This window comes from Larimichthys crocea, chromosome XIII (genome assembly GCF_000972845.2).
Source record: "Larimichthys crocea isolate SSNF chromosome XIII, L_crocea_2.0, whole genome shotgun sequence".
Classification (NCBI taxonomy): Eukaryota; Metazoa; Chordata; class Actinopteri; family Sciaenidae; genus Larimichthys; species Larimichthys crocea.
The window spans coordinates 7,335,456-7,363,379 of NC_040023.1; the positions used below are offsets into that span (position 1 = coordinate 7,335,456).

General features: G+C 39.9%; 2 protein-coding genes across 2 annotated transcripts; one reads left to right on the plus strand and one right to left on the minus strand.

Annotated features, from left to right (window-relative positions):
- The first annotated feature begins 1,825 nt into the window (after nt 1–1,825).
- Nucleotides 1,826–10,203, plus strand: tpm3 (tropomyosin 3). Its single transcript, XM_019253455.2, has 10 exons — nt 1,826–2,069; nt 4,994–5,119; nt 5,912–6,045; nt 6,621–6,738; nt 6,856–6,926; nt 7,078–7,153; nt 8,206–8,268; nt 8,362–8,431; nt 8,782–8,860; nt 9,564–10,203. The coding sequence occupies exons 1-10, from the start codon at nt 1,956–1,958 to the stop codon at nt 9,565–9,567; spliced, it is 855 nt and encodes a 284-aa protein (XP_019109000.1). The 5' UTR covers nt 1,826–1,955; the 3' UTR covers nt 9,568–10,203.
- A 2,292-nt stretch (nt 10,204–12,495) lies between these two features.
- On the minus strand, nt 12,496–27,924 carry si:dkey-240h12.4 (death-associated protein kinase 2). The gene is made up of 12 exons (XM_019253366.2): nt 27,657–27,924; nt 19,881–20,058; nt 17,995–18,216; nt 16,833–16,971; nt 16,595–16,724; nt 16,219–16,267; nt 15,974–16,000; nt 15,096–15,248; nt 14,950–14,995; nt 14,767–14,856; nt 14,354–14,437; nt 12,496–14,245 (listed from the first exon to the last, which is right to left on the minus strand). The coding sequence occupies exons 2-12, from the start codon at nt 19,940–19,942 to the stop codon at nt 14,165–14,167; spliced, it is 1,083 nt and encodes a 360-aa protein (XP_019108911.1). The 5' UTR covers nt 19,943–20,058; nt 27,657–27,924; the 3' UTR covers nt 12,496–14,164.

Below are 27,924 nucleotides of genomic sequence, written 5' to 3' on the forward strand. Positions count from 1 at the left end.
CAATTATAGGCATTACAGACCAGGTGATGGAATAAGGTTACAGCGCAGGAATTCAGTGTCAGTGTCGGTTTGTATTGTATTTGTTCTATCTCACAACTTATATCTCACCAAAGCGGTGCATGTCCGATTTGGGTAAAATATATTAAAACATAAAGGAGCATCCCATTTTTATACATGAAAATGGTTTCAGTTATGAATTGGAGCACAGTTTTGTGTTTTAGTGAACAGAAATCTCAACTACTCCATGTACTTGTTGTTGTTACTCTTGAAAAGTGAAGGAAAATGTCTCTTAGGACTCTTTCACATGATCATTTTGGGACTGTTTTTGCAAATATATTACACACATCAACTTTTTTTAGGCGTAACCACTGACAGTATAAAGACTGGACCGCGTATACGTGATGTCATCCACAGGTTTCTGCTGCCACCATGTTAGTAGTCCAGATTCTTCCGCCTCCTGGTTTAATCTAAAAATCAACAAAGATGTGGACCAGAGGTCGGCTGGGTGCTCAGACAAATCATCTGTAACAACACCCACCTGTCAATCAAAGCAGCCACGCTGTTAATTAAGCCTTAATATAACCTGAACAGGTGAGTTGTATATAAATTCACCCTCAGTACAGTTGTCATGAACGGGGAAATTAGCTACAGAGACCAAAACTGTTTTTTGTACCAGGCTGTAAACATGTTTATTTCTGCTGTGAAGTTTTTAACATGGGGACTTATGGAGACTGACTCACTTCTGGAGCCAGCCTCAAGTGGACGTTTGAGGAACTGCAGTTTTTGGGACTTCTGCATTGGCTTCACTTCAGAGCCATGAAGGTTGCCGTGTGAAAATCACTTTACGTAACTCAATACGACCTCCTATTGAACATTCCCTGTTTCTTCTTCCGAGTAAATAAAATTTTTTACTAATTCCAACATGTGAATTACTTAAAACAATCTCTTAGACACCTGTTGTATTCATATACTAATAATAAAGTGTGTCTTCATTCCTGATGTATAACCCAGCATGAATCATTACAATCATCATCAATGCATGCAGTAATTATTGCATTTTCTTCACTTGGTAAACCCCATCTGCTGATGAAGACCTTTTTAATATATTACATTAAATATGTGCATAATATATATAATGTACCGTATGCGATAGAAGATATTGCCAAGCTCTATTAGCAGGCACCGATAGTTATGTTAGTTATTAGCCATGTCTTTCACTGTAAACTTAAATGGTGTCAAGTGGATATGAGATTGTAACAGTGCTCCGCTCGCTTAATGGCAGCAACAGCTGCTGTTGTTTGAGTGCACGGTGGCCGTAACAAAAGGTAAAATTAAACATGGAGACCTGTTTTAACATATGTTTTTTAAAGAAACATGTGTGAGACGTTTTAAGACTCAAAGGAGCCTGAATCATTTTGAATATAACACATCATCAGCTGCAGTCACTGACAGGTACTTTTATTCCTACGACTAACTTCCGACCTTTTGTCTGGTCTGTAATTTGAGTGTGTCAGACAGAAGACAAACACATTATTCACTTGTCTTTGTGCTCTTGTCAGCCACTTTTTAATTTCATATTAGACAAACTACATCTTGGCAATGTTGATCTTCACTTTAGAACATCATCATCATAAGATAAAAACTCAAACTGAGGAAATGTAAAGTAGTTGTGTCTATATATAAATGCAAACATATGTTGTTAGGTGCCAGGTTCACTTTTAATTTGAGTTTAAGCTGTGGAGGATAGAGGAGGGTGTGGTCGTGTGGGTGAGTTGAGGGGCTTAGAGGTTGGGGGTGTCTCCTCCTCCCTCATATAAATGGTCTCCCTCTATCGACTTTAGCGTCTCCACCGGTTTGCCAGTCTCTCAGGTCGCCTGTCCTGCATCCATTTGTCTTCCCCTCTCTCTCTACTCCTTGTGTGTGGCCGCAAAAAGCCAGTTTAACCCTCTGCCAAGATGGAGGCCATCAAAAAGAAGATGCTTATGCTGAAGTTGGACAAGGAGAATGCACTGGACCAGGCTGAACAAGCTGAAGCAGACAAGAAAGCAGCTGAAGACAGAAGCAAGCAGGTGAGTGATGAACACACGATGATGCAAATCATATAACATGAGAATGTATCATCAGATAGACGCGCAGTAATCCATCTGTGAATAAATCCCACTGTTTGATGTGAATTTGAGGTGGTATCCAGCAAAAGGGTCAGTCGATGCTGCCTTATCATCTCTGGATTGTATCTCCAAACTGTTTCACATCATGGCTTTGGATTACAACAAACTGATCAGTCTAATAAAGAGTTCTGCACAGGCCTAAAGCCGAGACCTGATTCTGGTCTGTATCTGTGTTTTGAAGAGCTAAACCAAACAAATTTAAGACAGACAGTTTAATATTTGATTTTTTCTTTGTTGCTTTTGATTTTTAAATCAATAAATTCCTTCTAGAAATAACCAAATTTGAACCCAAAAGGAGCCCAAAGCTTGATGTGACCCAAACCCGGAACCCAACCCGTAATCTGATACTTGTACCGGTTTGGCTTTAGGATACAATGTGGACAGACCTCTTAACCATCTTTAAAAAAAACACACTGTTTAATAGCATGTGTTAATGGAAAAGAGAGCTTAACAATAAATTAAGTCAAAGTTAAATAAATTATTGGTTACAACTGTTATCTACTATCTCAACACTGTGGTGGCCAGGGTCGAAGAGACCTATTGCTGCCTTCTTAGACATAATAGATAGCTTGTGTCTCCAGACTAGAATATTCTGACAATAACATCTGCATGGGTAAAAACTTTGGCTTATTCTGGGCGTGTAGTATTTGTGGTGTTATCTTTGGGTTTAAAGTCGATCCACCAGGATGAGTTGGGCAGAATGTGAGACCGACTCAGGCACTTCTGATTAACTTTGAGAGTGTCTCTAATTCTCCTTGATCAAGCGTCAATAAATAATACAGCATAAGACATCAGAGGCTACTGAACACTTTCTTCCTTCCTGACCTCACCATTGACCTTTGAACTTCAGCAATTTCTCCACAACACAAGTCACTATTGGGAATATATTTTTCATCTTTTATAATGAATCATGATGTTAGCTCATAAATTATGTATATAAACACTTAATGAGTCGTTTCTGATTAACTCTAAATCACTGACTGGTAGCAACTCGTTAATTAATCATTAATTACTGTTTTGCGCACCTTTAAGTAAAGTTGTACATCATACTTATTAGTCCCTCATAACATCATGATACTCGTACTGTAGCGATAAGACCTGGGTCGGGTTCGTCAGTCATTTATAGTAGTTTACCGTACACAGTACCATTACTTATAGTATTGTGCCACCTAACTGCTGCTATCACTTGTAGCTTTCGCCAGGCAGATCGAGCCAGCAGGACGAGGCTAGCCTGATGTGACCTTTCAACTTCCTGAGCTGTCACTTTATTTTCTTGCTGTGATCACGATGTTAGCCAGACCACATCTGGAGATGATCTGATCACATTTCGATCACGATGCGTGTGCATTAACACATCTTTCCTCATCCAGATCGGATATCCAGATACAGATCGAATGTTAATGCCAGGTGTATCAGTTCACTTGGATCCACCCAGGTCCTATATTGACACAACTGGACTGCATCTGATCCAGTTACACTAAGAACAATTTGGTCCTACCCCAACTTGAGTCCTAGATTAGGTCGGGGAGACTCGGAGCCAAGTCGATCCCTGAAGACTTCAGTGCGCATGCTGACAAGTATTTGTAGGTACTAGTCATACCATGGCCTATAATTTGCTAGGCTGTGTACCTGCAGCAGGAAAAGCTACCTGGAAACAGTGGATGCTTACACCCGCAATAAGCTACTGGGTCACCGTCATGGAGCTGGTATTCCTTTGCTATAATACACCAGAGGAGATATGGAGATACTGTCACCATGGCAGGAGAGCTGGTGTGAAGGTCAGAGAAAGGATCAAGAGTCACAAGTAATTAAAACCTTCTTTTCCATCAACATGGGTAAGGTGAGGTCACTTGCCAACAAGGTGGATGAACTAACAGCCTTGGTGCGCCTACGGTCTGCTCTGCTTCACGGAGACATGGCTTAATGGGAATGTACCGGACACCTATGTGGAAATAGCCAGCGTGGAAAAACTAAGTGGTAAGAAGAGAGGACGAGACTTTGTTAACTCTAAGTGGTCTGCACATGTAATTGCAGAGGAATGCATTCGCACTGCCAATAGTGAATTTATGGTGGTAGGATTAAGACATCATTTATCTGCCATGGGAGTTTTCACACACCATTGTTGGATACCACCATCTGCTATGGCAGCAATCAAAAGTGACGTCATCTACACAGTCACCACAGGACTTCAAACGCAACACCCGGACGCCAGTGGTGTAGAGGTGTCTGGAGAAGTTTTAATCCATGTTTGAAGTGACCCATCCTGCAAAGGACATGTAAGACTACACTTGCATATTTAGCTCACCCAAAGACGGAGCCAGTAGGATTTGCACATTGTCACCTAACTTCTGCTGCTTGACTTCATGGAGTATTCAGCTTGGGGTTCAGATTTTGCAATCAATACTGGCCAACAGATGAGTGAGACAACTTTGTCACGTCTTCGCCATCCAAGGAAAGAAAAACCGCTCGCAGACGGTACTGGATGATGAGGAGATTTAGAAGTGGGTATACCCAAAATTGTTGATATACCCCTGCAATACACAACTGCCCAGTGCCCTCAATAATGATCAATGGAGATTTCAACCATGTCAATGAAATCCTGGATGTGATGTATGTCAAGTGACAAATCCAACATGCTCCAGTGAAATCTGGTGTAAACTAGTTTCAAACACACTTTATTGTTGTGCACAGGTCCATTCAATAGGCCAAAGGCTGGAGGATGTACATGACCATACTTTAAAATATTCCAATCGCTATGTTATGCATGTAAATAAATCATCTGATGTTGCAAACCTGCTAACTCTTTGTTTGATCTCCCACGTCAGCATGAAGATGAACTTCTGCAAATGCAAAAGAAGCTGAAGGGGACAGAGGACGAGCTCGATAAATACTCTGAGGCCCTGAAGGATGCTCAGGAGAAGCTCGAGGTGGCCGATAAGAAGGCTGCTGACGTAAGTAAATACAATCTCAAAGGTGCGGTGCATAATTGTTGTGGTTAATTCACAGTTTGGGACATCACGTTGTCTATATTTGACCAGTTATTTCAGATAATAACTCCTCTGTAGCTCAGCAAAGGACCAGATATACAAGGCTGGCAAGTGTTGGACTGCCTCTAGGATCTTTTAATATCACCATCTGATAATAGGCAAAGGAACAAACACTGGTTCTGTACCTTGTCATAACGGCGTACAGTATGAGCCCTGAGCTGAGGCTCTAATAAAAGCTCTGATACTGCCAGTGTAAACCAAGCCTGGTTGATTCGCTGCTTCTCCCTTGCATTCCATTCTCATCATGCCCGGCATGGACTCCTCACAGCTGTCGAGGGGATTCAGAGCCCTATTTTGGCCATGATGTCAGTCGCTCAACCTTGACTGTGAGCTTAACAATGGTTCAAGTCCATTTTAGGTTCATCATCCACTCCTCCCAGGTCAGAGCCAATCTTTAGACCCTCTCCTTTTGGAGAGTTTTGCTACTTAATGTAATTAAATGCAGCGTTTACACCTATACGATCAACTTGGACTGTGAAGAACCAAACATGTTGATATAAAATCATCAAAGATCATTTTTCTGCCTATAAAGAATGCCTAGAATGAAATACCACTTAAGTGTAAAGGATATTTACCCAACACAGACTTCTAAGCTTGATACTCAGGCAAATAAGCGAGCAACTAATCTTTATTTAACTATGGTATATCTACATAGATTCAGTATAAATGTGTCTCATCGTGTTTATCTGTGTTCAGGCTGAAGCAGAAGTGGCCTCCCTGAACAGACGTATCCAGCTAGTGGAAGAGGAGTTGGACAGAGCTCAGGAGAGACTGGCAACAGCTCTGCAGAAGCTGGAGGAGGCTGAGAAGGCTGCAGATGAGAGCGAGAGGTGACTTCCTGCTGGGGTTGTAATAACCGTTAACCACTGTGTGTTCAAATCGTGGCTGGGGCGAGGCCTTTCAGTCCTGTCAGGGCCCATATCCAAGGCTCTGCACGGTGGTTGCAAACTGCCTCCAAACCATGGGCTTGTTTTACCTTCTGCGGGCAGCGGCCATTATTTCTGGACTTCCTGTGTAGCCAACACTTTTCCAGAAAACAGATAAGGGACATTCGTCTGCAGTCCACTGAGCAACTTATGCAACAATGACCAGAAAGACACATTTCTGATATCTGCATTGCATAGAGTATATATGATAAGTGTTATAAGACAAGAGGGATGTGTACCTTAAGGAAGGCTCATATTATTACCATGGTTCAAAGCTACTGAGATAGTAAACTTATAGAGTAACTAAGGTAGCTCAGTTGTGTGGTGGTAAACAGTGGATAAATACAAAGAACAGGGTTTATCTTGAATGGTAGGATACTTTTAATTTACCTGTAGGTTTGTTCTGTCATTTTTTCCCCCTTTACTTTACTTTACGGAATATTTGCACTGTGCATAACATAACTTTTTGTTGTGTGCAGAGGTATGAAGGTGATTGAGAACAGGGCCCTGAAGGATGAAGAGAAGATGGAGCTTCAGGAGATTCAGCTGAAGGAGGCTAAACACATCGCAGAGGAGGCCGACCGCAAGTACGAGGAGGTGAGTTTTCTGCAGTGCTGCACAGTCTACATGTGGTGATCAGAGATATTTATGTCTGTGCTGGTCTGAAGCCTTATAATATATATATATATTTATGTGTTCAATGTATTTGTGCAGGTGGCTCGTAAACTGGTGATCGTAGAGGGAGAGTTGGAACGTACAGAGGAGAGGGCAGAGCTGGCCGAGGCGTGAGTATCTATATCATATAAAATGCTGCTTACACGTTTGTTACTTTTTTAGTTTGTTACTTTTTTTAGTAGTATTTCCATCCATGTACACTTCTCCAAACTAAACTTCTGTCCTCACTTCCTTTTTCCCTGAAATTTAAAACTACAAAAGTAAATGTGCTGAACTGGAGGAGGAGCTGAAGAACGTAACAAATAACTTGAAGTCTCTGGAGGCTCAGGCTGAAAAGGTGCAGTACTCAAACCGACATGGCACAGCATGCTTTTGTTATTCTGCATATAAACAGGTGACGATTTAAAATGAGTAGAAATGCGGATGCCTTCACTGTCCTGTCATGCTCTAAGTATAAAAGGAAGGGGACAGGGGGGATTATTGTTGGGGGCACAGATGGCAGGAGCTTCGGTCATAAAGACTTGACTCACTGTGACTGAAGTGGTAGCTGTATTCAGGTCTTTAGTTGAGTCCTGGATGTGTCACCCCTGATGGGGTCTTGTTGCTGTTATTCCTGAACATGGTTTGGGTCAACTTGTCCTCTTGGAAGGGGTCACTGCAAATTAATACAGCGCGGTACTAAAACTGTAACTTTGTAAGAACCTCATTTGATTTATGTAACTGGTGTTATTGTGAGAGAGTTGTTGACGACCACTGAGAGATGAAAACACACTTTCCAAAGACAGAAACACAGCACCGACTTTCGAATTAGTCTTTATAAGTTATCTGATATTTCAAATTCTGATTTAATTTACAAAATATGTGAGAAGACATCGCCCAGCAACAGGAGTGAATTCACATCCTGGCTGTCAGTTTTCTAATCTAGATCTATGCGGTAATGTAATATCCCTTCAGGCATGGTAGATCTGGATCAGATCGAGACCTGTTGTACCCAATTTTGTGTCTGTTGAAGAAAGACCAGTCCTATACAGCAAGAATATCAAGATCTGCACAGTCCTTTGGTCTTAATCTGATGGAAAAACCAGAGCAAAGCTGCCAACATTCAGTGTTTCAGCAGAAAGTCTTGTGACCTTTCTGAAGCAAGGTTTAAAGATGTGAGGGCTGGGATGGTGGAGGGCATGTAGTGCACTGACCTCCATGTTTTGTGGTGTTCATTTGTCTTTTTTTAACCCAAACCCATGATCCCGTCCTGACCCTAACCATACTGTAGCTGCTTTGCACAGATACAGTGAAAACAAATATATTTTAAGATGCTGGCGTAGATCGTAGAAATGTAAATGTGTGTTTGCTGATAAATCTGCTTCTGAATTATGTCGTTTCGCACCACAGTACTCTCAAAAGGAGGACAAATATGAGGAAGAGATCAAGATCTTGACCGACAAGCTCAAAGAGGTGAACAGGAATCAATCATATATATAATATGGTTATATATTATCATTTGTTGGCCTCAGTAATCTGATCAGAAGTTGTGTTTTGTCACGTCAGGCTGAGACCCGAGCTGAGTTTGCAGAGAGGTCTGTGGCCAAGCTGGAGAAGACTATCGATGATCTGGAAGGTACGTCCATCACAACCTTTCCCCTTAAATATGTTTTAAATTCAATTAGCAAAGACCTACACAAAGTCATTATTTTCAAAGAAAATGATGCACTTTGGCTGAATGCAAATCTAGTTCCACTCTGAACCTTGAGAGACAAATCAGCTGTAGTTATGTAATGTTATGTCTCCCCCATGTGGACAAAAGTTTAACCAAGGTTTAAGTTTCTGTTTTTTTATTGGCTCATGATACATTACTATGGGTTTATATTTTTATAATAATGAACTTAAAAAATACTAATTCCTCTCTGCTCTTTTTCTTTTCCCCCCTGTTTCAACACACCTTTCCTTGGTCTGTGTGTGAACGATCAGACGAGCTTTACGCACAGAAACTGAAGTACAAAGCCATCAGTGAGGAACTGGACCACGCCCTCAATGACATGACCTCTATGTAAGTCGTGATTTATGTGTCTGAGCCTGCAAGTTTTTGAACACTGATCTGTTTGACTGCTGGAGTTTAACAAATATAATAAAATAGAACAGTGCACAAACAAAAATTGTTTTACTGAGAAGACAAAGAAGTGTTCTGAGAGAAGTTTTTAGAGGCTGAGACCTCTGGGAGCAGCCCATGATTTATCCTGGGTAATGATGAAGACCTTCTGTTATAGAAATTAGGAGTGAAATCCTCGAGCATCTCCGCCGTGTTTAGAGCACAGCAGGTCAGCAGACTCACACAAGAGCACAGACAGAGACATGTAGACAGAAAACAGTCAATTTATTGTGGCATAAAATGAACAAGAAGCACACATAGAACAACATAATGCAGTCCTTTGTCACCACGCTGCTGGGAACAAACCAAACCAGATGAGCCCCCGATGCAATCACAGCAAGCCACAACAGAACATCAGGCTTTAAACTATGTAAACTATGTTAAGTAAGTGAGGCAAGAGAACCCAAAGGGAGAGTTACAATCTGTCAAAAGGGATGATAAGATTATTAAATTCCTGACTCCACCTTATAAGTGAGATATCATAGTGACACTCCTTTTCTGTATGACGGTTTGCAACAATTTATAAAACTTGCAGTAGCACCTATTGTTTTCTGTGTGTAAGCACTCGTTGAATGACACGTTCTCTTGCTTCTTGTATTTTCAGCTAAACGTCCAGAAGCTCCAACGTGCTGCCAGACTCAGCCTTTCACTGCCCAACATCATCTCTTGGCTCACCTCCTTTCTCAGTCTGTTCCCTCCCCCCTCTTATTCTGTCTCATGTCATCTTTCCTCATTCCTCAGCCGCTGAACTGTTGAAGTCTCTCCCTCTGCGCGCCTGTTGTACTTTGTTTTTAGCACTTTTTTCAGGGTATATCTGCTGAACTTACTCCTTTACAACCAGTCTCTAAACTAAAATCCATCGTTCATTGTATGTTTTCTGTCTGATTGCAACTCTTCGTGGTGCTTCTGTGTCGACTCTGTGTTAAACAAGGGAGGGGAGTTAATGCATCCGTGTCTGGCTGTTTTTGTTACACTTGAACTTTTAATGTTTCTATTGATGTTATATACAATGTATAAAACTTAATACATCAGTAATATCAAGCGGTTAATAGACTTGAATCACCAAAATATACTGCTGTTTAGTATTTTGTCAACCCCAAAAAATAAACAACAGCACAACTACAGCCTCTGAAATGATCGACACGTCTCTAAAACTATAACAAACGATATTCATGAACCTTCATGAAGATTTGTTGGATTAGCCTGCATCAGTTTGAACTTATAAATAAATAAACTGACACTGAGTTGATCTCAATACTGATCTTTTACTGTCGTATTACCCAATCCTCCATGCTGTCCCAACAGGAAGTACATCACATTTGGGAAGTAGGTGAAAAGAAAGAACGAACGAGATCTCTGCACAGCTTCACAGTGACATACAAACGAATAAATGATACGAGGAAGCGTGAACGAATCTATTTTAAAAAATGATGAACAAACTTCCTGAAGCACAAAAAACAAGATAAAATTAAAAACAGATGAGATCAGATACAAATATTACGAGCCTTGTAGCAGCTGATGATGTAATAACTATCAAAACCAAATCATGTATTAAATATTAAATTAATTAATAATTAATTATTAAATGTAATAACTAGCCAATAATGTAAACAATATTTCTGGACCAAAAACTTTTTTGGACATAATTTAACTTCATTAAAAAAATAATTAAACAACCTGCAGCTGGTTATGTAATAATAATATATTTATATCACTATGTTTAAGTGTGAAACTTCCATAACATTCACCACTTCTTTCAAATATGTGCCCACAAACCTGACCAATCCTGACTGAGTCTGAGAAAATACACACACACACACACACACACACACACACACACACACACACACACACACACACACACACACACACACACACACACACACACACACACACACACACACACACACACACTCTCTCTCTCTCTCTTTCCAGGAATTATGGCTTATTTATTTATTTATTTATGATTTATTTATTAGAGAACATGTTTGCGAACATTGACTATTACTCCATGTTCTGTAACTTTCAAATGTCAATCAACTGCAATCTAGCGGTTAGTGATTCTGGGGACTTCCAAAGGAAATACATGTCAACAGTTAAGTTTAGATATCATTTGCTTCAGTGTTTTCTTTGCCAAACTGTCAAACTTGACAGTATTCAAATAAAAAAAAAAGACGGTTTTTAAAGTAATAATTCTAATTTGATCAAACATTTTCATGTAACCTGCTGGCTTCTTTTTAACTCTGGGGACAGACGGGAGGTTTGTATTCTGAGAGCAGACGGCACAGGATGGAATATGAGATTTTTTTAAATTTTTTTTAGATAAATTGGTGTAAATGGTCAAATTTTCTAGTTTTTAGTTAGAGCTCTTGTACATTTAGCATCAACATGCAGGCGAAATATTAAAATAATAAAGTCTGGATGAAACAAAGGCATGAATTAGGGTCATTGTTCATCAGCCATGAACAGAAAAAGACCTAATTTTAGCAAAGTTGTGTAACACCAAGACTCTTGGCTGTCTATCCAAAGTCACACTGTTGTCAAGAGAAAGTTCCTGTTACCTAATCAAACTGGTGTTTGTGTCAAGCTGTGGGAAATGACCGGCGTCTTATCAGGACGGACGACAAAACATCCAAATTATGTTATACTGAGTGAAACAAAAATTAAAAAGAGGTGCCAAAAAAGGCTTTAGCTAGAACACTGAAGGCCTTACTCAGCTGAATATTTAAATCACCGGTTAATAAAATCTCATCAAAGTAACGAGGTGTGATAAAGTCTCCACATTCTTCTAAAAACTGAACGATCAGTTCAGTTGTTTTAACACAAAGAGCCTCAAGATTGGAGCTTAGATTGAAAATCGACTGTGCAACATGGACGTTGGTGTAAGGTGAGCTCTAAGCCAGTCACATCCAGACTATGCAGAACAATGACATGAGAAATCTTTGGTAGACACCGACATACATAAAGTTTTATTGGGGCTGCAGCTTTCATTAACCTCTGGGAGTGTTGTAAATGGTTGTTAATGGCCGCACAGAAACAAAGGAGTGGATGGAAACCAAAGGTAATGATACTGCTAAGTTTTGTTTGGAGTATTATTAGCGTCAATAAGATTGCTACAAAAAAAAAAGTATCTGTCTCACATTAGATAATACACGAACACACTAATTTACAACCGTCCTGTGTGGAACACGCACATTTAATTGATTAAATTATTAATGTTTATTTTGGTATTGGACTAAAACCAAATGGTAAATGCCTGATCTCTTACTGGAAAGACAGGAAATTAAGAACACTAATGAATACAGGGTACAGTAGAGTCATATTGTACAAAACAGGGTGATGCCACACCGTGAGAATAATCGAACAAACAGTGCATCAGTGTTTCTATTGTTTCTGTGCAGAGACAAATGTGAATTCTGACCTGCAAATCCTCTGAAGCCGGGTGGATCGATCTAAAAACGGGAAACACAGGTTTGAATTTGTCTCGTACAGGTTTCATTTGCATTCGCAGTGATGAGAGAGACTGTGACGACAGGTCAGAGGTCATAAATCATTTTAATATCATTCAAAATCTTTATTCTTTATTATAACCGTCACTTTTTTTTTAACCAGTTTAAAATATATTCAGACTCCAGAACAGATCATCACATCAGTTTCAGTGAGCAGAGTCACTGCAGTTGCACAAGAACAAGATGAAAAACATGATTGAAACAGTTCAAATACAATCGTTTTTTTTAACAAACATCCTCAATAAAAAGAGACAAAGTGATAGCTTTGGCAACGCTTCAAAATCTTTCAAGTCTCGGATGGAGCTAGACGACAATAAAAACTGTAATAAGTCGAGGTGGTTGAGTTATGTACAACATATGACTGTGCCTTTTAAAACCGATACATCATGAGACAAGTTATATAACACGAGAATACAAAACACACACACACACACTGTTTGGAAATTCATTATATCTGCACAACTTAAATAAACACTCGCTGATAGTGTCATAGCATCCCACAAAAACCTACACTTCGTCAACATCAGTGGATTTAACAGTTCATCCTTGAGCCTTGAAACAGCAGTTTAAAAACTTCATCACATGGTCCTGAAGCTCAACGTTTAAAGAAGTCCAAGAGGTTCTCGGGGATTTAGAGATTCATTTCCACGGCAACTGAGCAATTTAGCTAACGAGCACGGGAGCTTAAGGTGGGATTGTTTTGTCGCCAATCAAGAGAACTTGAACATTCGCAGCACTTCAAGAGTTTGGAGTGACGCATTGGGCGCTACGACAAAGAGCAACTGAACCACTTCACATACATCTAGAGGTGCAGATACACAGACATCAGTAATCTGGGCTGTGGTCAGAGGTGAAACATCTAAAACCAGAGAGGGCGGTGAAACTTTCCAGCCTTTATAGCTCCAGCCATCACTTCTGTCAGTTATCATAACATTGTGCTCAACCAACGTGATTTACAAGATCTATAGAAATCGCTGAAACATGATCAGTCGTGTTGTAACAGCACATGTTGTTGTTAACCTGATACTGGGATTCCTCATTCATGAGGCAAACCACACCCTAAAAACTAAAAAAACTACCCCTGGTAGGACACAAGCTGACAAACTAGTTTTGTTTTTTGGAAGTGAAACTGAAATGTTACTGTCCACATGACACAGAGTGAAATGCAGCCAGTGAATTATGTTTGTTTACAGGACTAATAATCTTATCGTAAGTAAAAAATGTGGTGAGTACAACGTTATCATAAGTTATTTAAATGATGGATAGAGCTCTGGAAATAAGCAGTACTAAAACAACATTTTAGCTTTTAACTACCAGTATTAATCATCACAGGACAACGTTTAAACCAAGAACAGATCTCGCGTTTGCATTTTTGTAAAAGTCAAGGAAGACTTGGACGTGAAATTAGTTGTAGAGGAAATAAAAGTTCTACCCGAAAATGTTTTTTTGTGTCATCAAAGAGTTTCCCCAAATCAGCAACCACCCAAATACATTTTCTACTGGACTAGCTGGACTCATCTTCTCAAAGTCCTTTGTCATCAGATGAGGCAGTGCGCATTTTATCTGGTGCTAGATATCAGAGGCACTTCTGAGACAGTGTGTGAGACTCGTCTTGGACAGTGTAACAGAAAACATTTCCCTTCAGTGACCTTCGATCCAGCCTCGCTGACTCGTCCCACCTTCCTCTGGTCAGCTTCTAAGAGCTGCTGCTGAGTCTTCGGCGCAGCAGAGAGGCCGGCTTGCTTTCAGTGTCCTCTGCGTCGCTTTCACATTGTCTCTGGAGAGAAGGATTAGCACAGTTGGATTATGATCTGACGGTGCACTTTTGGGTCTCGTATACATTTTTATAACTGTGGTTTTGGACAAGAACATAAAGTGGTCTCACCTGCAGTGGATCTGGATCCGAGCTTCCCTTCAGCAGTTGCAACTGGACCAGCCGGTTACACATCCACACCATGTTATAGGACATCTAGAAGAGGGCAGGGGGGTTGAAGCGGTGAAGTTGCAGATTGAAACCAACTAAATACCCCTCACCTCACCCTCCCATTTCAAACAAAAAACTACAGTGGGTGCAACATGTCGAACGATCTCTTCATGTAGAAACATGGCAGTTCAACATGGAGGACTCTGTAAATACACCCTCCAAATCTGAGACACTGGCCCTTTAAGGACTTCGATGAGGCAACTAGAGCAACTCTGTCTTTGTTTACATCAGCTCAGTATGATCTACTGTTTCTATTTATTTTGTGAACAGGATGTATAAAAATAAAAAAAGTCTGCATGTTGTTACAGACTCACCTTCCATTTTCTTCTGGCGTTGAACTTCTTAAAGTTCTTCATATTGATTGAGGATCGATTCCTTTTGGCCACTTGCTTGCGTGTGATGGGCTGAAGCGGACGACAACATTTGTATTTATTATACACGGTTCAGCAGAATTGTGCAGTGAATAACTAAAGCAGGTTCGTGGGACTTGTAGTAACCTTAATCCACGGATGAAGCAGACACTCCTCAGCTGTCATCCTCTCACTGTGACACACATCAGAAGATCGGGAGAGTATTAATAGGTAACATGAAAGCAAACAATGGATCAGCTTTTGTTGTGAATCACTGTGACTCTTCTACATACTTTGGATCTTTCACCAGGAGTTTTTGGATGAAGTCTTTGGCCATGGAGCTCGTCATGCTGAAACACTGCTCGTCAAACTCGTAGTTCATGGCGATGATGTTCCGCAGGGTCCCTTCGTTAGTATCGTCTTGGAAAGGCGACAACCCGCTCAGTCTGAGGACACACGAGAGTGAGAATACAGTATGTCAACCTCTCAGCCCGTCTGTACAGATCAAGTTGTTTGATAAAAGATAGAAGGTTAATGGTAAATTTCTTTAACAGCACCTAAAGCAAAGTCAAAGTATGAAGCTACAGCAGGCTACAACTTTCTCAGCATACTTTTTTTTAGCTGTTAGGCACAAGGCGTTGCTGGTTTTCGCTTCAAGAGCAACAAGTTACAACTTTTGATACATACATAGTCTGGACTGTTACCCAATCTGACTGACTGATTAAATATAACATGATACAGAGAGAGCTCCACCTCAAAATTTAAGACTTTTAAAAACAACTTCAGTTTCAAAATGATGTTTTTATCCAGCATAAATCTGATGTTTAACATGTCAAATGAATGTTCTTATTTCTGTTTTGTTTTTGTAAAATAAAATAAACTTTATCTACCAATTAAGGTAAAAAGTGAAGAAATATCCATATATATATATATGCAATATATATATATATATATATATATATATTGTTACATGTTGCTACATGTTGTGGCAATTTAAACATATTTTGTGTTGCCACCTCTAACAGAGAACAAAATCTGTGAGGCTTTAACTGAACATAACAAGTAGACTTGTTAGTCATTAACGGGTTAAAGCTGAATGCTGCTGGTTGAATCAGGCAGCAGATGTCTGCTGATCATTAAATGTGAAGACACACAAACACTGACAACTTACAATATGTAGGTAATAACTCCGATGCTCCTGAAAAGAAACAGAAGACGCAGACAGTCATGTACTGGTTTAAACTTTTTTCACTACAGCATGATGAATATTAGACAAATCCAGTGTTTAGCTGTTTGGATGTTGACACTATATTCTGTATTCCTAACAAGTGAGATCATGTTCTGTGAGCGAGGCTCAGAGCAGGCCCGAACACGTCACTGACGGAGGAATGTATGGTTTCTGTACAGAACGCTCACCACATGTCTGCAGCTGTGCTCAGAGGGTCACAGTTGATCACCTCGGGGGCTGCGAGGAAGAGGGAGAGGGGGGAAGAGAGATAAGGAGATTAACTCTCATGACAGCAAAAACCAGGGACCTGTGAAGTTTCACTGAAGGTGTAGCTTCAAAGCATAAAATGAGAAGATCACAACAGTTTATCTGCACATAACCTTGACAAAGCGTACCTTGCCTACATGGCCATCAATGTTTTAACAGTTGTCTTCATCAACCAACAACATTAAAGTCCCTAACCTGCACATAGTTATGGTTCCTTCTCTTCTTTATGATTCATTGCAGCTTTTAGTGCATGTTTATTAATAAATATGCTACAGAAGAAATGTCAAAGGTCCTCACCGATGTACTGTGGGGTGCCACTTGTGCTCCTGTACTCCTCCCCCTGATGAAAGTGGTGTGCCAGACCGAAGTCGATGAGCTTGATGTTGGGGTGCGGCGACACTTTATCTGACAACATGATGTTTTCTGGCTGAATAGAGAGAATAACGCTGTTATGGTGGAAGCGTATATTTTAACAGAACCTCCTTAAAACATCAACAGCAAGCAGAGAACTGACTGAAGTCCGCTTTGGTGGTACCTTGAGGTCAAAGTGCGCAATGTTCTTGCTGTGCATGAATCCCAGTCCCTCCAGGATCTGCTCCATGAACTCAATGGCCTCACTCTCCAGCAGGTTCTCCTTCTCGGCAATGAAGTCAAACAACTCCCCTCCGCTAACACTGAAATGTCGAACAGAAGCGTGTTATGGTGATACATTTCTCTTAAAACCTACCCTACCCAACCTGCCCATAGCCAACATCAAGTCTTTTCAGATGAGATACTTAACCACCAGTGTTTAAGCAGGTAACTTTTGCCAACCATGGTAAGTACAGTAGGTCAAAATGGGTCTGTAAACTGTGACGTCTCTAAAAGACGACTGGACGTTTGTTTCCCACCTGACTGCTCTTTCTTGACACATCGAACTTCTACTATGTTCCCAGGTATCAGCTTTTCACTTGCTGAGAACATTTTACTGACAGGAATGAAGGAGAAAACTTTTAAAAAGTATCATATTTCCTTAAATAGTGGCCTAGGCAAAAAGATACCAGAAGTTTATTTGATACATACAGACTGTATTTTAGTACAAGGCCTCCTTTGTTTTTTTATTAACCATTAACCAAGGTGTGCTTTGCAGAGTGGGTAAAAGACGCTTTGTTAAGGTACAGGAATCCAACTCTTCCTCAAGCCCGATACAGAAGTATCTATAGGAGTTGATAAATTTAAATTCTGGTCCATCTTTGGAAGAGATTTTGAGGGGGGCAGGTGATTTGACGTAAGTTTCATGCTTTTTGTTTTATTTGTATTTCGGAGAAGGTTGGCAAAGGCATGTATGAGTGCTGCTGAGAAGTCAGAGCGCACGGCAGTGAGAATACCGCAAGACCACAGGAGGTTGGTGAGCTGTTTCTCAAAGATTTTATAGAGGAAGACGATAACAGTTTAGATCTGAGTTGCCTTTTGACAGTTGCAGTTTAATCTTTATTACTGCAAGTTATTATTTCTTTATCACTTACATATCGTACCTAGATAACATTTAAGGAGTGCCTAACTACTATTGTTGTACATGGGAGACCTGTGCTAGCACTGACCAAGCTGCCATGACAAGTAACACATGCGGATGCACCTTGAATTAGTCCTCGAATACACACAGGAAGAAATCAATCAAACAAACAATCACACACACACACACTGTGTTGTCAACTCACAGCTCCAGAATGAGCACCACCTCAGCTCGGCTCTCGAAAACGTCTTTGAGAGTCACGATGTTTGGATGTTGAACAGCATGGAGGATCTGCACCTCCTTCTCGACACTGCTCCTCTCCACGCCGAGGCGACTGCCCGCGGTCTTCCGAATCTTCAGGAACTTGGCTGCCCAACACGTCCCGCTGGTCCGTTCAGAAACCTGTCGAACCTGACCGAAATGCCCACTGGATGGGGTGGGGGCAAGAACATAATTCAGAGTAGGCACCAAGCTTAAAAAATACAGTAACTTGAGGAAAAACTTTAGAAACTGCAAAACAGCAGCACTCTCCAAAAGTCTAATTTATAGGATATTTATAGGATGTTAGAATATATAGGAAGTCTAATCTATATGACTGAACATGCATCATAACATCAGACATTTCTGCCCACATTTGAACAAAAGAAATAATAAAAAACATTTTTAAAAGATTGTTGGGTGGGCCGCTGAAAACACATACTTCTGTCTGTAAATATTTGGACACCGACTTATTTACCATAGTTTGCTGCTGTACTCGAGCCTCTAGGATCTGTGCTCACTTTCAGCTTTAAAAGTTTTTTTTGTGTGTTCACATCCATATTGTTGCAAATTTTCTTTTATAAGTGTCAGGTTGAATTTTGAGGAAATGTTTACATAAAATAAAACAAGTATTTTAGAGGTGACAGGTAGAGAGATGTTGTTTGAACGCATAACTATGACTAAAGTCAATGTTTTACTTTTTACTTTCTACTGATGCTTTTAGGAAATGAACATTTTATGGGAATAAGGAACATGACAGAGCAGTTAAAGTCTAGGGTGGATACCAGAATCAGGTCTGACAGGAGGTCAGTCAGCAGAGCACTGTGCATGTTTGGTGTGTGTGGGTGTATCAGTGAATGAAGTGCCAGACATGTGATGTCCACCTTTGTTTCACATCCACCTAGAATGCTTCCTGACATTAAAGAATAAACAGAACAGAAATAGCAATTCAAACAATACCTGATACAAACACATTCAGACAGACGCACACACACGTGCATGCACACACAAATAACACTTTTTTAAAGTTTATATAACGGCTCCAGACTAACATTCGAGATACTCGTGGCTTTTTTTATTTATGTGCACCAGCACAGATAATCAGAGTTTCAAGTTATTTTCTGAGTCTATGTTCTAAAGCAGAAATAAACATGACCCCACCTCTGCACAACCCTGCGAGAAGAAGCCACAATTGTTCACGCTATTTTGTGTGAATGAACGCCTTTGTGTTTGCATGTGTGTGTGTGTGTGTATGTACTTCAGCCCTGTCCTTGGTTGAGACAGGAACCTGGTCACCACTTCTTGTTTTTTTTTATAGAGTCTCACGTAGAGACCACAAACCATGCATGCTGCAGAGTGAAGACACATGCAGAAAACTGTTCAGAAAGACTGAGAGAGGGGGGACTGCTCTGCCGGTCCACGCACCTGATTTTATTTTGTCAAAATGGTTACAACCTTGGTTGTTCAATACACTCTTAGCAGATTGATGCCCTGAGGAACTAAACCAATATCTGGTTGGGGAGTGATGGGAGGACGGCAGACTTAAATGTTTATTTTAGTTGATTAATCATCCTGGAACAGAACTTGACTTCAGGGAAAACAGGACATTAAGAGATTAATTTACTCTTCTGTCAGTCTAAAGCTCTGTGAAGACATGGAGATTTTTTGGGTGGGGTTGGGGATCGGTGTGTACACCCTCAAACTGAAGCTGAAAACGAGCATTTTATTTACCTTGGTGGTCATTGTTTCCTTTCAAATCCTAGGTGCTGGAGTACAGAATCACAAAAAAGTCTGTGGTAAACACTCATAGAGCTTAAAAACAATCAACCATACCTTCCCAGAACTTCACCAATCTCATAGAAGTCCTCCACATTTTCAGGCTTAAAGACTGCCATGTTGATTTATTTTTACTTTATTCCTCCTGGTCTCTTGTTAGTCCATCTCTGGTTATTTAACAGCCATCTTCGAGTGGTTCATACTGCTCCAAATTCAGTATTCGCCAAAGCTGAACCTGAGTACGAAAAAACAGATGTGAGAAATAAATGAAATGATGACTAACCCTAACCAAATATGGTATTCTCACCATGTATGTTAATAGTAGAAGGTAAGACAAGCCAACTTTTAAACACCAGGGCAATTTAATGTGCTCTACAGGTTCATAAAAATACAGTATGTAAAATTATCCAGTGCAGTTTAAATCAAGTGAAAACATTCCCACAATGTTTTAAAAACAATAAAAATGAAGACTATTTAACAGTTTAACTAAGAATATAACTTTGTTTTACCAATACTGGATAGAGCAGACTGTAAGTTATTTAGCTCTGACTTAAAAGTGGTCTGAGAAGGGGGATTATTATCAACTGGGATGTTATTCCAGGCCTGTGTTGAATGATAACAGAGTGCTGCTTTATCCTGTTTTGTTTGGACTCTTGGGACAACCCGCGGGCTTGGTGCAGATGTTGTAATGGTTCTGGGAGGTTCATAGAAAGGCAAAATCTACATGCATTTTCTTGTACAGTTAACCATTTCAGAACAGGGAAAGGGGGAAAGCTGAGACAACAAACAAACCACTAAACACAGTGATGAGTGATTAAGTTAAGCTCAATCAAGATACAGTTAATATGAACTTGTCCTTTGCACATTCTTAGTTTACTAGTTGAACATAAGCGTTTCTGTGGTAGAGTACAGAAGAGAAGATAACATGTGGGTGTAACACTTCCTCATTTCAGTTTTTACTATGACTGCAACATTAACACACAATACATTAACCCACAACTCAACTAAACCTACATTTTTTTACACATCTTTCCCAGTTTCCACTCCCTCCCTGATGACACATTTCTTTGCACCATTCTCCAACGTAAAAAGTATGACACCAGCTGTTTGTAATCAACTTCTCTCAACACATCTGACTTCCCTATTTAGTGTAAAGTTGTGCATCGTGTCTACTGGTTAACAGGTTTTCACGCATGTTCAGGTCTTGTTCTTGGTAAGCTGTAAACACATTACAAGAATTACAAAACTAACATTTGTCATAATTCAAAGGAAGCCTCCCATTCTCACGCCTTTATGTTTCAAAAGAATTCTCATCTATATTAGGAAAATAACACTGAACAGTTCCTCAAATGGGTTTATTGTTGGCTATCAGACAAACTGCTATGAGTGACTCAGGGCTTGGTAAAACATATTTAGTGCATCTCTTATCAATTCAAGTTGACTAATATCACAACCTACCACACAGGGCAGTTATTCAAAGTGGCATGACACTTCCTTTTAACTGGACCACCGCAAGGATCAGGACTTCGTCCTCTTCTATTCTTAATATTTTGTCACAATATATATTTTTTTATTCTATGCACACATACCTGGCCAATAAAAGTGACCTTGAGTTTGATATACACCACCTCCACTGGTCCCGTTATCGCCTTGCATGGTTTTTCTTAACATTTCTATGCCGATGATACCCTACTCTATCTGACAAAAAAAAAAAGAGGAATATAATGGGACACATGGACAACGTTTGTGTTATTCTAACAAATGTTAATCCTCAAGAATGTTTATTTATTTTTTCTTTAGTATCATTTATTCTGCTTTATCATACAACAAATGCTGACGACATTACCCGGTTGACAGGGTACATACACTGGATTTCTAAATTAGTACATCTTGGGTATATTTGCTTTTGTTGTTGTGATTTTGGAACACTAATGATAGTAACAGCTTGATCAACTCATGTCTTATACATTTACTCTTGGTAGGGGCTTCACAACCTTCGCATAGTTGTGGAGAATAAAATAACATCTTGTGGCAAGCAGTCTAGAATGAGAGACAGGAAGCAACTCTCAGTGACGTCAACACTTATGACCTTAAGGTCTGAGGACAAGAACTGAAAAACATTGAATTTCCAGTCATAATGCTGTGTGACTTAACACAGCAGTGCTACCATCAGTGCAGACAGATAGATATAAAAACTGTTTTCACTAACATTATTAACTAAAGTTTTGTGGACTACTCTTTCAGGCTGTAGATTCATGGCTACAGATGGTGCTGTTTAGTTTCTCAAATGTAACTTTTCGTGCAGTCTTTCTCATCTCCCTGGTCAGAAACCAAATGTCTGGAGGGACTGTGATCTGGAGGGAAGGCTATCTTAAGGATGGATAGATAAGAAACTTAGCAAATGAGAAAATGTTTGTTTCTTGTGTGCATGTTATGGATAAAGGTTTGTTCTGTTCTTGAGGATGTTGAGGACAACATGGGATCAGACAATGCTGTCTTTTCCATAAATAAGGAAGACCTAGAAGATGTTGCAATAATCACTGGGAGGTGTGGAAGTACTTAACAACCTTGGTGACATTCCAGATGAGCTACCCACCCAACCTTAAGTACACATTTGAAGTTCAACAAAAACCTTCACCTCTGACTCTCACCAAGGCTAAAAAAACGGCTAAAAACAACATATACAAGTGGAGCATCGGGCCTCCAAAAGTTTTTGTTCAAACCTCTGAGGGTTGCTCTGAAACAGCACAGAGACAGTTTTGGACTATCTCGAAGTGTTGGAAGGATGCACGAATGTATGCAAGTAACCAGCTTAAACCTGGTTTCTGTAATAGGGGAGGAGGATTAGAAAAACCTGATTCCCTGGTTTCTAATCAGCTTTTTACAAATATGCACATGCAAGACAAAAGACTGCAGAAAGGGACCGTAACAGTGACGCATGTTGTGAAGAAGGAAGAGAGATCATTACACTGAGTGACACTTCCATCCAACGTCAGACTAAAACTGAAACTAACTCAAAATAACCTATTACGTTATATAAGTCTCTAAAATTTAACACTCACACAATGCAGAAGCAACACCATCGTTACAGCAACTGAAATCAGTAAATCACGCTTCAGTTTACTTTATTTTGAAGTGTTTGCGTGTGGGATATAACATCTGCAGAGATGAGAAATCTTAATATTTCAGATCGTGATCTAAGGTATCCGCAACCTACTTTTCAGGCCATTTGTAGATGCCGTGGTATTTAATTTGATCTTAGTTCTTTTGGGTAGAGTATTTGAAAAAGTGCTTCATCATATTAAACATAAAAGTTAAAAGGTTTGAATCATCATTTTGAAAGATGGTGTAGTAACATTGATGTAATACTGTGTTTTAATAGCAGAAATGGAGAAACTCATAGGCGGTGTCAAGTCAAAATTGAGAAATAAGACCGCAATTGATATTACACTATCATTAAATAGACTGTGATATTATCTGCTCAATGTCATCGTGCTGGTTGATATGTTTGTAATTAACAAAACTAGCACTATGATTATTATTGTTCCTTAATGAGCATGGGTGCTGCAGTTTAAGTCATCCCTGTCCTGAAACACTAAATCCATTATCCAAAATAAGAATCATTTATTACCTTAGAGCGAGCCTTTAATATCTACAGACACTGTGTGTCTATATTCCTGTATTTCTTTCCTCCCTTTTTTTCTTAAAATCCATTCTCTGTTAACCTGTTGTGTTCTGAACTAACACCCTACTGAGTAAGCGAGTCCAACCATTCCCACAATGTAACCTTGGGGAGCATTAGTTCTGCAGCTGATGTTGTATCAGGTCAAACAGTCACTTCAGTTTGGCTGCCGCGCTGTGTGACCTGCTCAAGCGATACCACAAAGTCATGAAGTGATTACGGAGTCGGACCGGATACTTATATTTACTGAAATGTTGACTTAACGTCCCTTAGGGAGCTTTTGACCTCCAGTAGCACTGTGGAGCTCTTCTACGAGTGGATGTACACACACTTCTGCCAATGGTTTCACAGTAGTATGTCAAGAAATGCTGCAATGTGCCAACAAAACCAAGAGAGAAGAAGACTGCAAGCTGGTAAACATGGATGCAAACAAAAACCAAATGTACACACTGACTCGTTTGTTTACTAAAACACTCCACAGGGGTCCTTAATTATGTAACTAACCCACATAACGAAGGTCCAGGCTCAAAAATATGAAGCCGATAAGATAAAATTATTTGTTCTCATTTGAGTTGTTCTCAAACTATGGTATGAGTACCACTGGTGATACTTCCTGTAATGATACTTGGAAGAATCTCTGGCCAATGTTTTTTTAATGAAATAAAAGAATTTAAAACATATCAAACCATCTACAACGTTTTGAATTAAAATTAAACTAGGGGATCCCTCAAATGTGATTTAAAATAAGTTTTGCATTTCCTGAAATATCATTTAGCCTGATACATAGACATGTTTATCCACGTAGAGCACGCATAGATCCACGATTAGTTGAAATGTGACGTGAGACAGTAAGCAGAGGTTAAATAAATGTTTAAATAAACATTAAGAAGAGACGTGCACATCAGGAGAACCGCTTTAACACCAAATAAGCTCAGGTTCTTGAAGCGGTTCTGTTTAGGATTCATCAACAGTCAACAATAGATAATCTTCTTCTTAGGAATAAACCTGCCCGATCAGGGTCGGCCTACGTTTCTCTATTTGAATTCAATAATCAAAATAGTGGTACTGGGAGAGATAAATATTTTCTGAGGAGGTAAACTGTATAAAAAGTTTGAGACACACTGAGCTTGAGAGAAGACGTTGGATCTACAAAAACAGTCTGAGTACAGACTAATAACAGACATTTTAATCATCAGGTTACTCACAGAACAAATTATTATCAACATGTTAATGTTAAAGTGAAACACTGTTACCTGACTTCTCTGTACACCGCAGCTTAGCGAATCCGTGAATTTTGCTGACGCTTCACACACTAATTTTCACTTGCATATAGTATGCGGCACTATGAAGTCAGGAGAGAGGCACAAGCAAGGCCAAGGTGGACGAAACACAGGAGAGACTTTATCTTCTCTGTTACCAGTCCATTAAACCGATCCTAGTGCCTTTAAATTGAGGTTGACTCATCACATCATTTCCAGAGCCAGTCAGCTTCTCGCTGAGAAAATGCTGCAGTGTTGTCACATTAGGTTATCTTGCTAGAAAAAGAAATAGCTTGTGCGTGCACACTTAGTATTAGCTGTGTTTCTGCTGCTATAAAAGGAAAAACAATCAAATCTTTATCGAAGTTAAGATGGAAATAGCACGTTTGGATGGTTTGGATGTTTGGGTCATACATTTCCTTTAATGGCACTTGTTGTTTTCGACATCAGGGTTATTATGTCAGACTTTCAGAGCCTCCTTTCAAGATGACGACATACATACTGTTTCACCGTGCACAGATGAGAGGAGGTGAAGCAGCGCAAATCAACTTCTTGGTATTTTGGTGGAAAAATGGGACATTGTGCCGAGAATAGATGCCTCAGACCCACGTCGGTTTTCTGGAACAATGTCACTGCACTTAATACTTGCAGTAAATGCACTGTAATAAACCAGCCAACAAAATACGAATGTTTATCGTGTTTAAGAATAGTGTCTGCTGTCCACAGCAACTATAAGAAGTAAACAGGTTCGAGCATGTTTTACCTTATCTGAATGGACAAACTGGCCAAAAGCAGACCGTCACGGAGAGCTGAGAGACGCAGTGTTGTTTGAATATGGAAATGACAACTCGTGTTTCCTCTTGTGGAAGGCATTCGTGGTGTTTTTCACATGAAAAGCGACAGAAATAGCCGTAGTCAAGTGCCCGACCCGGACTCCTTTCTCATCCTCACAACAAACTGACCAAACATGGGATGAAGTGGATGTGAAAGTCAGATTGTTGATTCTGGAAAGTTACAGTATTACTGTCGAACACAGTCACCCCCCCTCTCTCTCCCTCCCCCTCCCACGATTTCAACACTGGAAAGGTGTCAGACAAGCACTTCTACAGAACAAGCTTAAACCACCCACATCCACATCACACAGGTTATATGTATTCTCCTGTTTCTCCTGCATTTTTATCACGTTTTATCCACCACAGAGACATCCGACGGTGTCCAACAGTGAGGTCACCGTCCAGGTTACTCGGGGCTCATCAATCAAATCAAATGGATGCTCAGGTTGAATCGATCGGACCTCAAACTCAAAGAGTAGCCTAGGGCGATGGCACATGTTGCTAAATTGAGATTGCGAGATTGAAACTTGTCAGTCAACAGAGTGAGTCGTCTTCTCTCTAGCCAGTCAGTCAGTTTCATAGAGTCACATCCTGTCAGTTAATCTTTAATTCATATCCTATTGATAATTCACGCTTATCAGCTTCCTATTTTTTAACCAGGAAACGTTGCAATGTGTTAGATACATAATTAAAAGGACATCTGTGGAGTTTTTTTCTGCTAAACAAACAAGTCACTTTAAATTTAGTGTTAATAAAACGCCACGTGTATCCGTGAGGTCAAACAAACGTGTTAAAAACATTTGAAGGGCTGATTTTTAAGTCTAAAATAACCTCTCTCATCTATATCCCACTTCACCCTGACCCAGTCCAAGGGTCCATCATCGTCATCCAAGGCCTACCGCGACCGCCCATGAGCCCATGGTCATTTTGTCAGGAGCAGCTACAACAACAACAAGAACAGGACTGCACTTCTCTAACTCTTCAGCAACCTTACTGTAGCTTGCTGGTGGCATGTGCAGCATGAAATCAGATCACGCTTTCCAACTATGTCGACTTCTTCATAAGAACAGCTTGGTTTTGTCTTAAACAGATAACGTTACACCAGTTTTTCTAGCAGCTGTTTTTTCGAGGACTTGTTGCTGCGGTATTAAAACCTACTTGCTGTCACCATGGTAACTATGAATATAATAATAATAATAAGTCAGCCGGGATAGGCTCCAGCCCCTCACGACCCTGATGAGGACAAGCGATTACAGAAAAGGATGGAATATATTCTGTAATTTTAGATTTTGAATCTCAGTCTGAGAAGTTATTAAAATAAACGCAGTGGAGTAAAAAAGCAAAATATTCACCTCTGAGCTGTGGAGTAGAAGGATAAAGTAGCAGAAAATGGAAATGAGTAACTGAGTACTTTTTAACCACTGTAATAGTAGTGTAGTGTAGTACATCTCTGCACATGCTTAATTTCTTAACAAATGTTTGATCACATGTTTAATTTAAATTCAGATTTATGTATGTTTACTGTTTCAATTTAATGTATGTTTACATGCTGCCCTCATGATCTATCTATCTATAGATTTGGCTATTTATGGGATTAAAAAGTTATATTATATTATATATATATTGTTATATTAGAATTGTCTTCGTCCACATGAACCACCTGAACAGGTAAGATTCTTATACTTTTGAAATGGATCATATAGTAGTGAGTCTTATATACAAATAAAAATAATAAAAACTACATAACACAATGTGTGAGTGCTGTCTATGAATTAAATGTGCTTTTGACTCTCACTATCTGCTCCATCTCGAAACTACTAAGTAGCCTTCAGCGTTTTTTTTCTTATCTCTTAATTTCTGTTCAGGTAATAAAAATAAATAAAAAATAAAAATCTTAAATGCTTCAGTGTTTAAACAATGTAAAACTTTACATAATAATAAATAAATTCCTTCCACTATCACGAACATAAATGCGGATTCTGTGTAAAATCTTGGTTCGCATCGACATAAATGCAGAAGAAGCCTCCGGACAGGAGAGGCTGTAAGAGGCTGAACGTACCCCGCTGAGAGTGCTCGGTGTTCGGATGGATGTTCCCATGAACCGTCGTCTGTCCCATGGATGTGTGCCCCCCGCTCCAGCTCGCGCTCCCTTTCTCAGTCGTCCGAGAACGTGAGTGTGTGCGCGCGGCCCTGGGAAGCTCGCACGCTCGCTCGCTCGCGGACTGAGAATGCGGAAAAAGCGCCGCAGTCACAGTTTGATGTCATGTCCGACTCCACCACCTGGTGAGGCGTTCACGGCCCCGTCTGCCGGTCAAGACATTCAACCA

Bases quoted from the DNA above. Each gene is read 5' to 3' on its own strand.
- tpm3 (XM_019253455.2), top strand. From the start codon at position 1,956: ATGGAGGCCATCAAAAAGAAGATGCTTATGCTGAAGTTGGACAAGGAG. The intron at 6,927-7,077 runs GTGAGTATCTAT...AAACTACAAAAG, and splicing joins AGGGCAGAGCTGGCCGAGGC to TAAATGTGCTGAACTGGAGG. The intron at 8,269-8,361 runs GTGAACAGGAAT...TTGTCACGTCAG, and splicing joins TGACCGACAAGCTCAAAGAG to GCTGAGACCCGAGCTGAGTT.
- si:dkey-240h12.4 (XM_019253366.2), bottom strand. From the start codon at position 19,942: ATGGCAGTCTTTAAGCCTGAAAATGTGGAGGACTTCTATGAGATTGGT. The intron at 15,249-15,973 runs GTAAGTTGTCAG...GTGTGTCCTCAG, and splicing joins GGAGTTATTACCTACATATT to ACTGAGCGGGTTGTCGCCTT. The intron at 14,996-15,095 runs GTATGTAGAAGA...TGTGTGTCACAG, and splicing joins CTCCTGGTGAAAGATCCAAA to TGAGAGGATGACAGCTGAGG.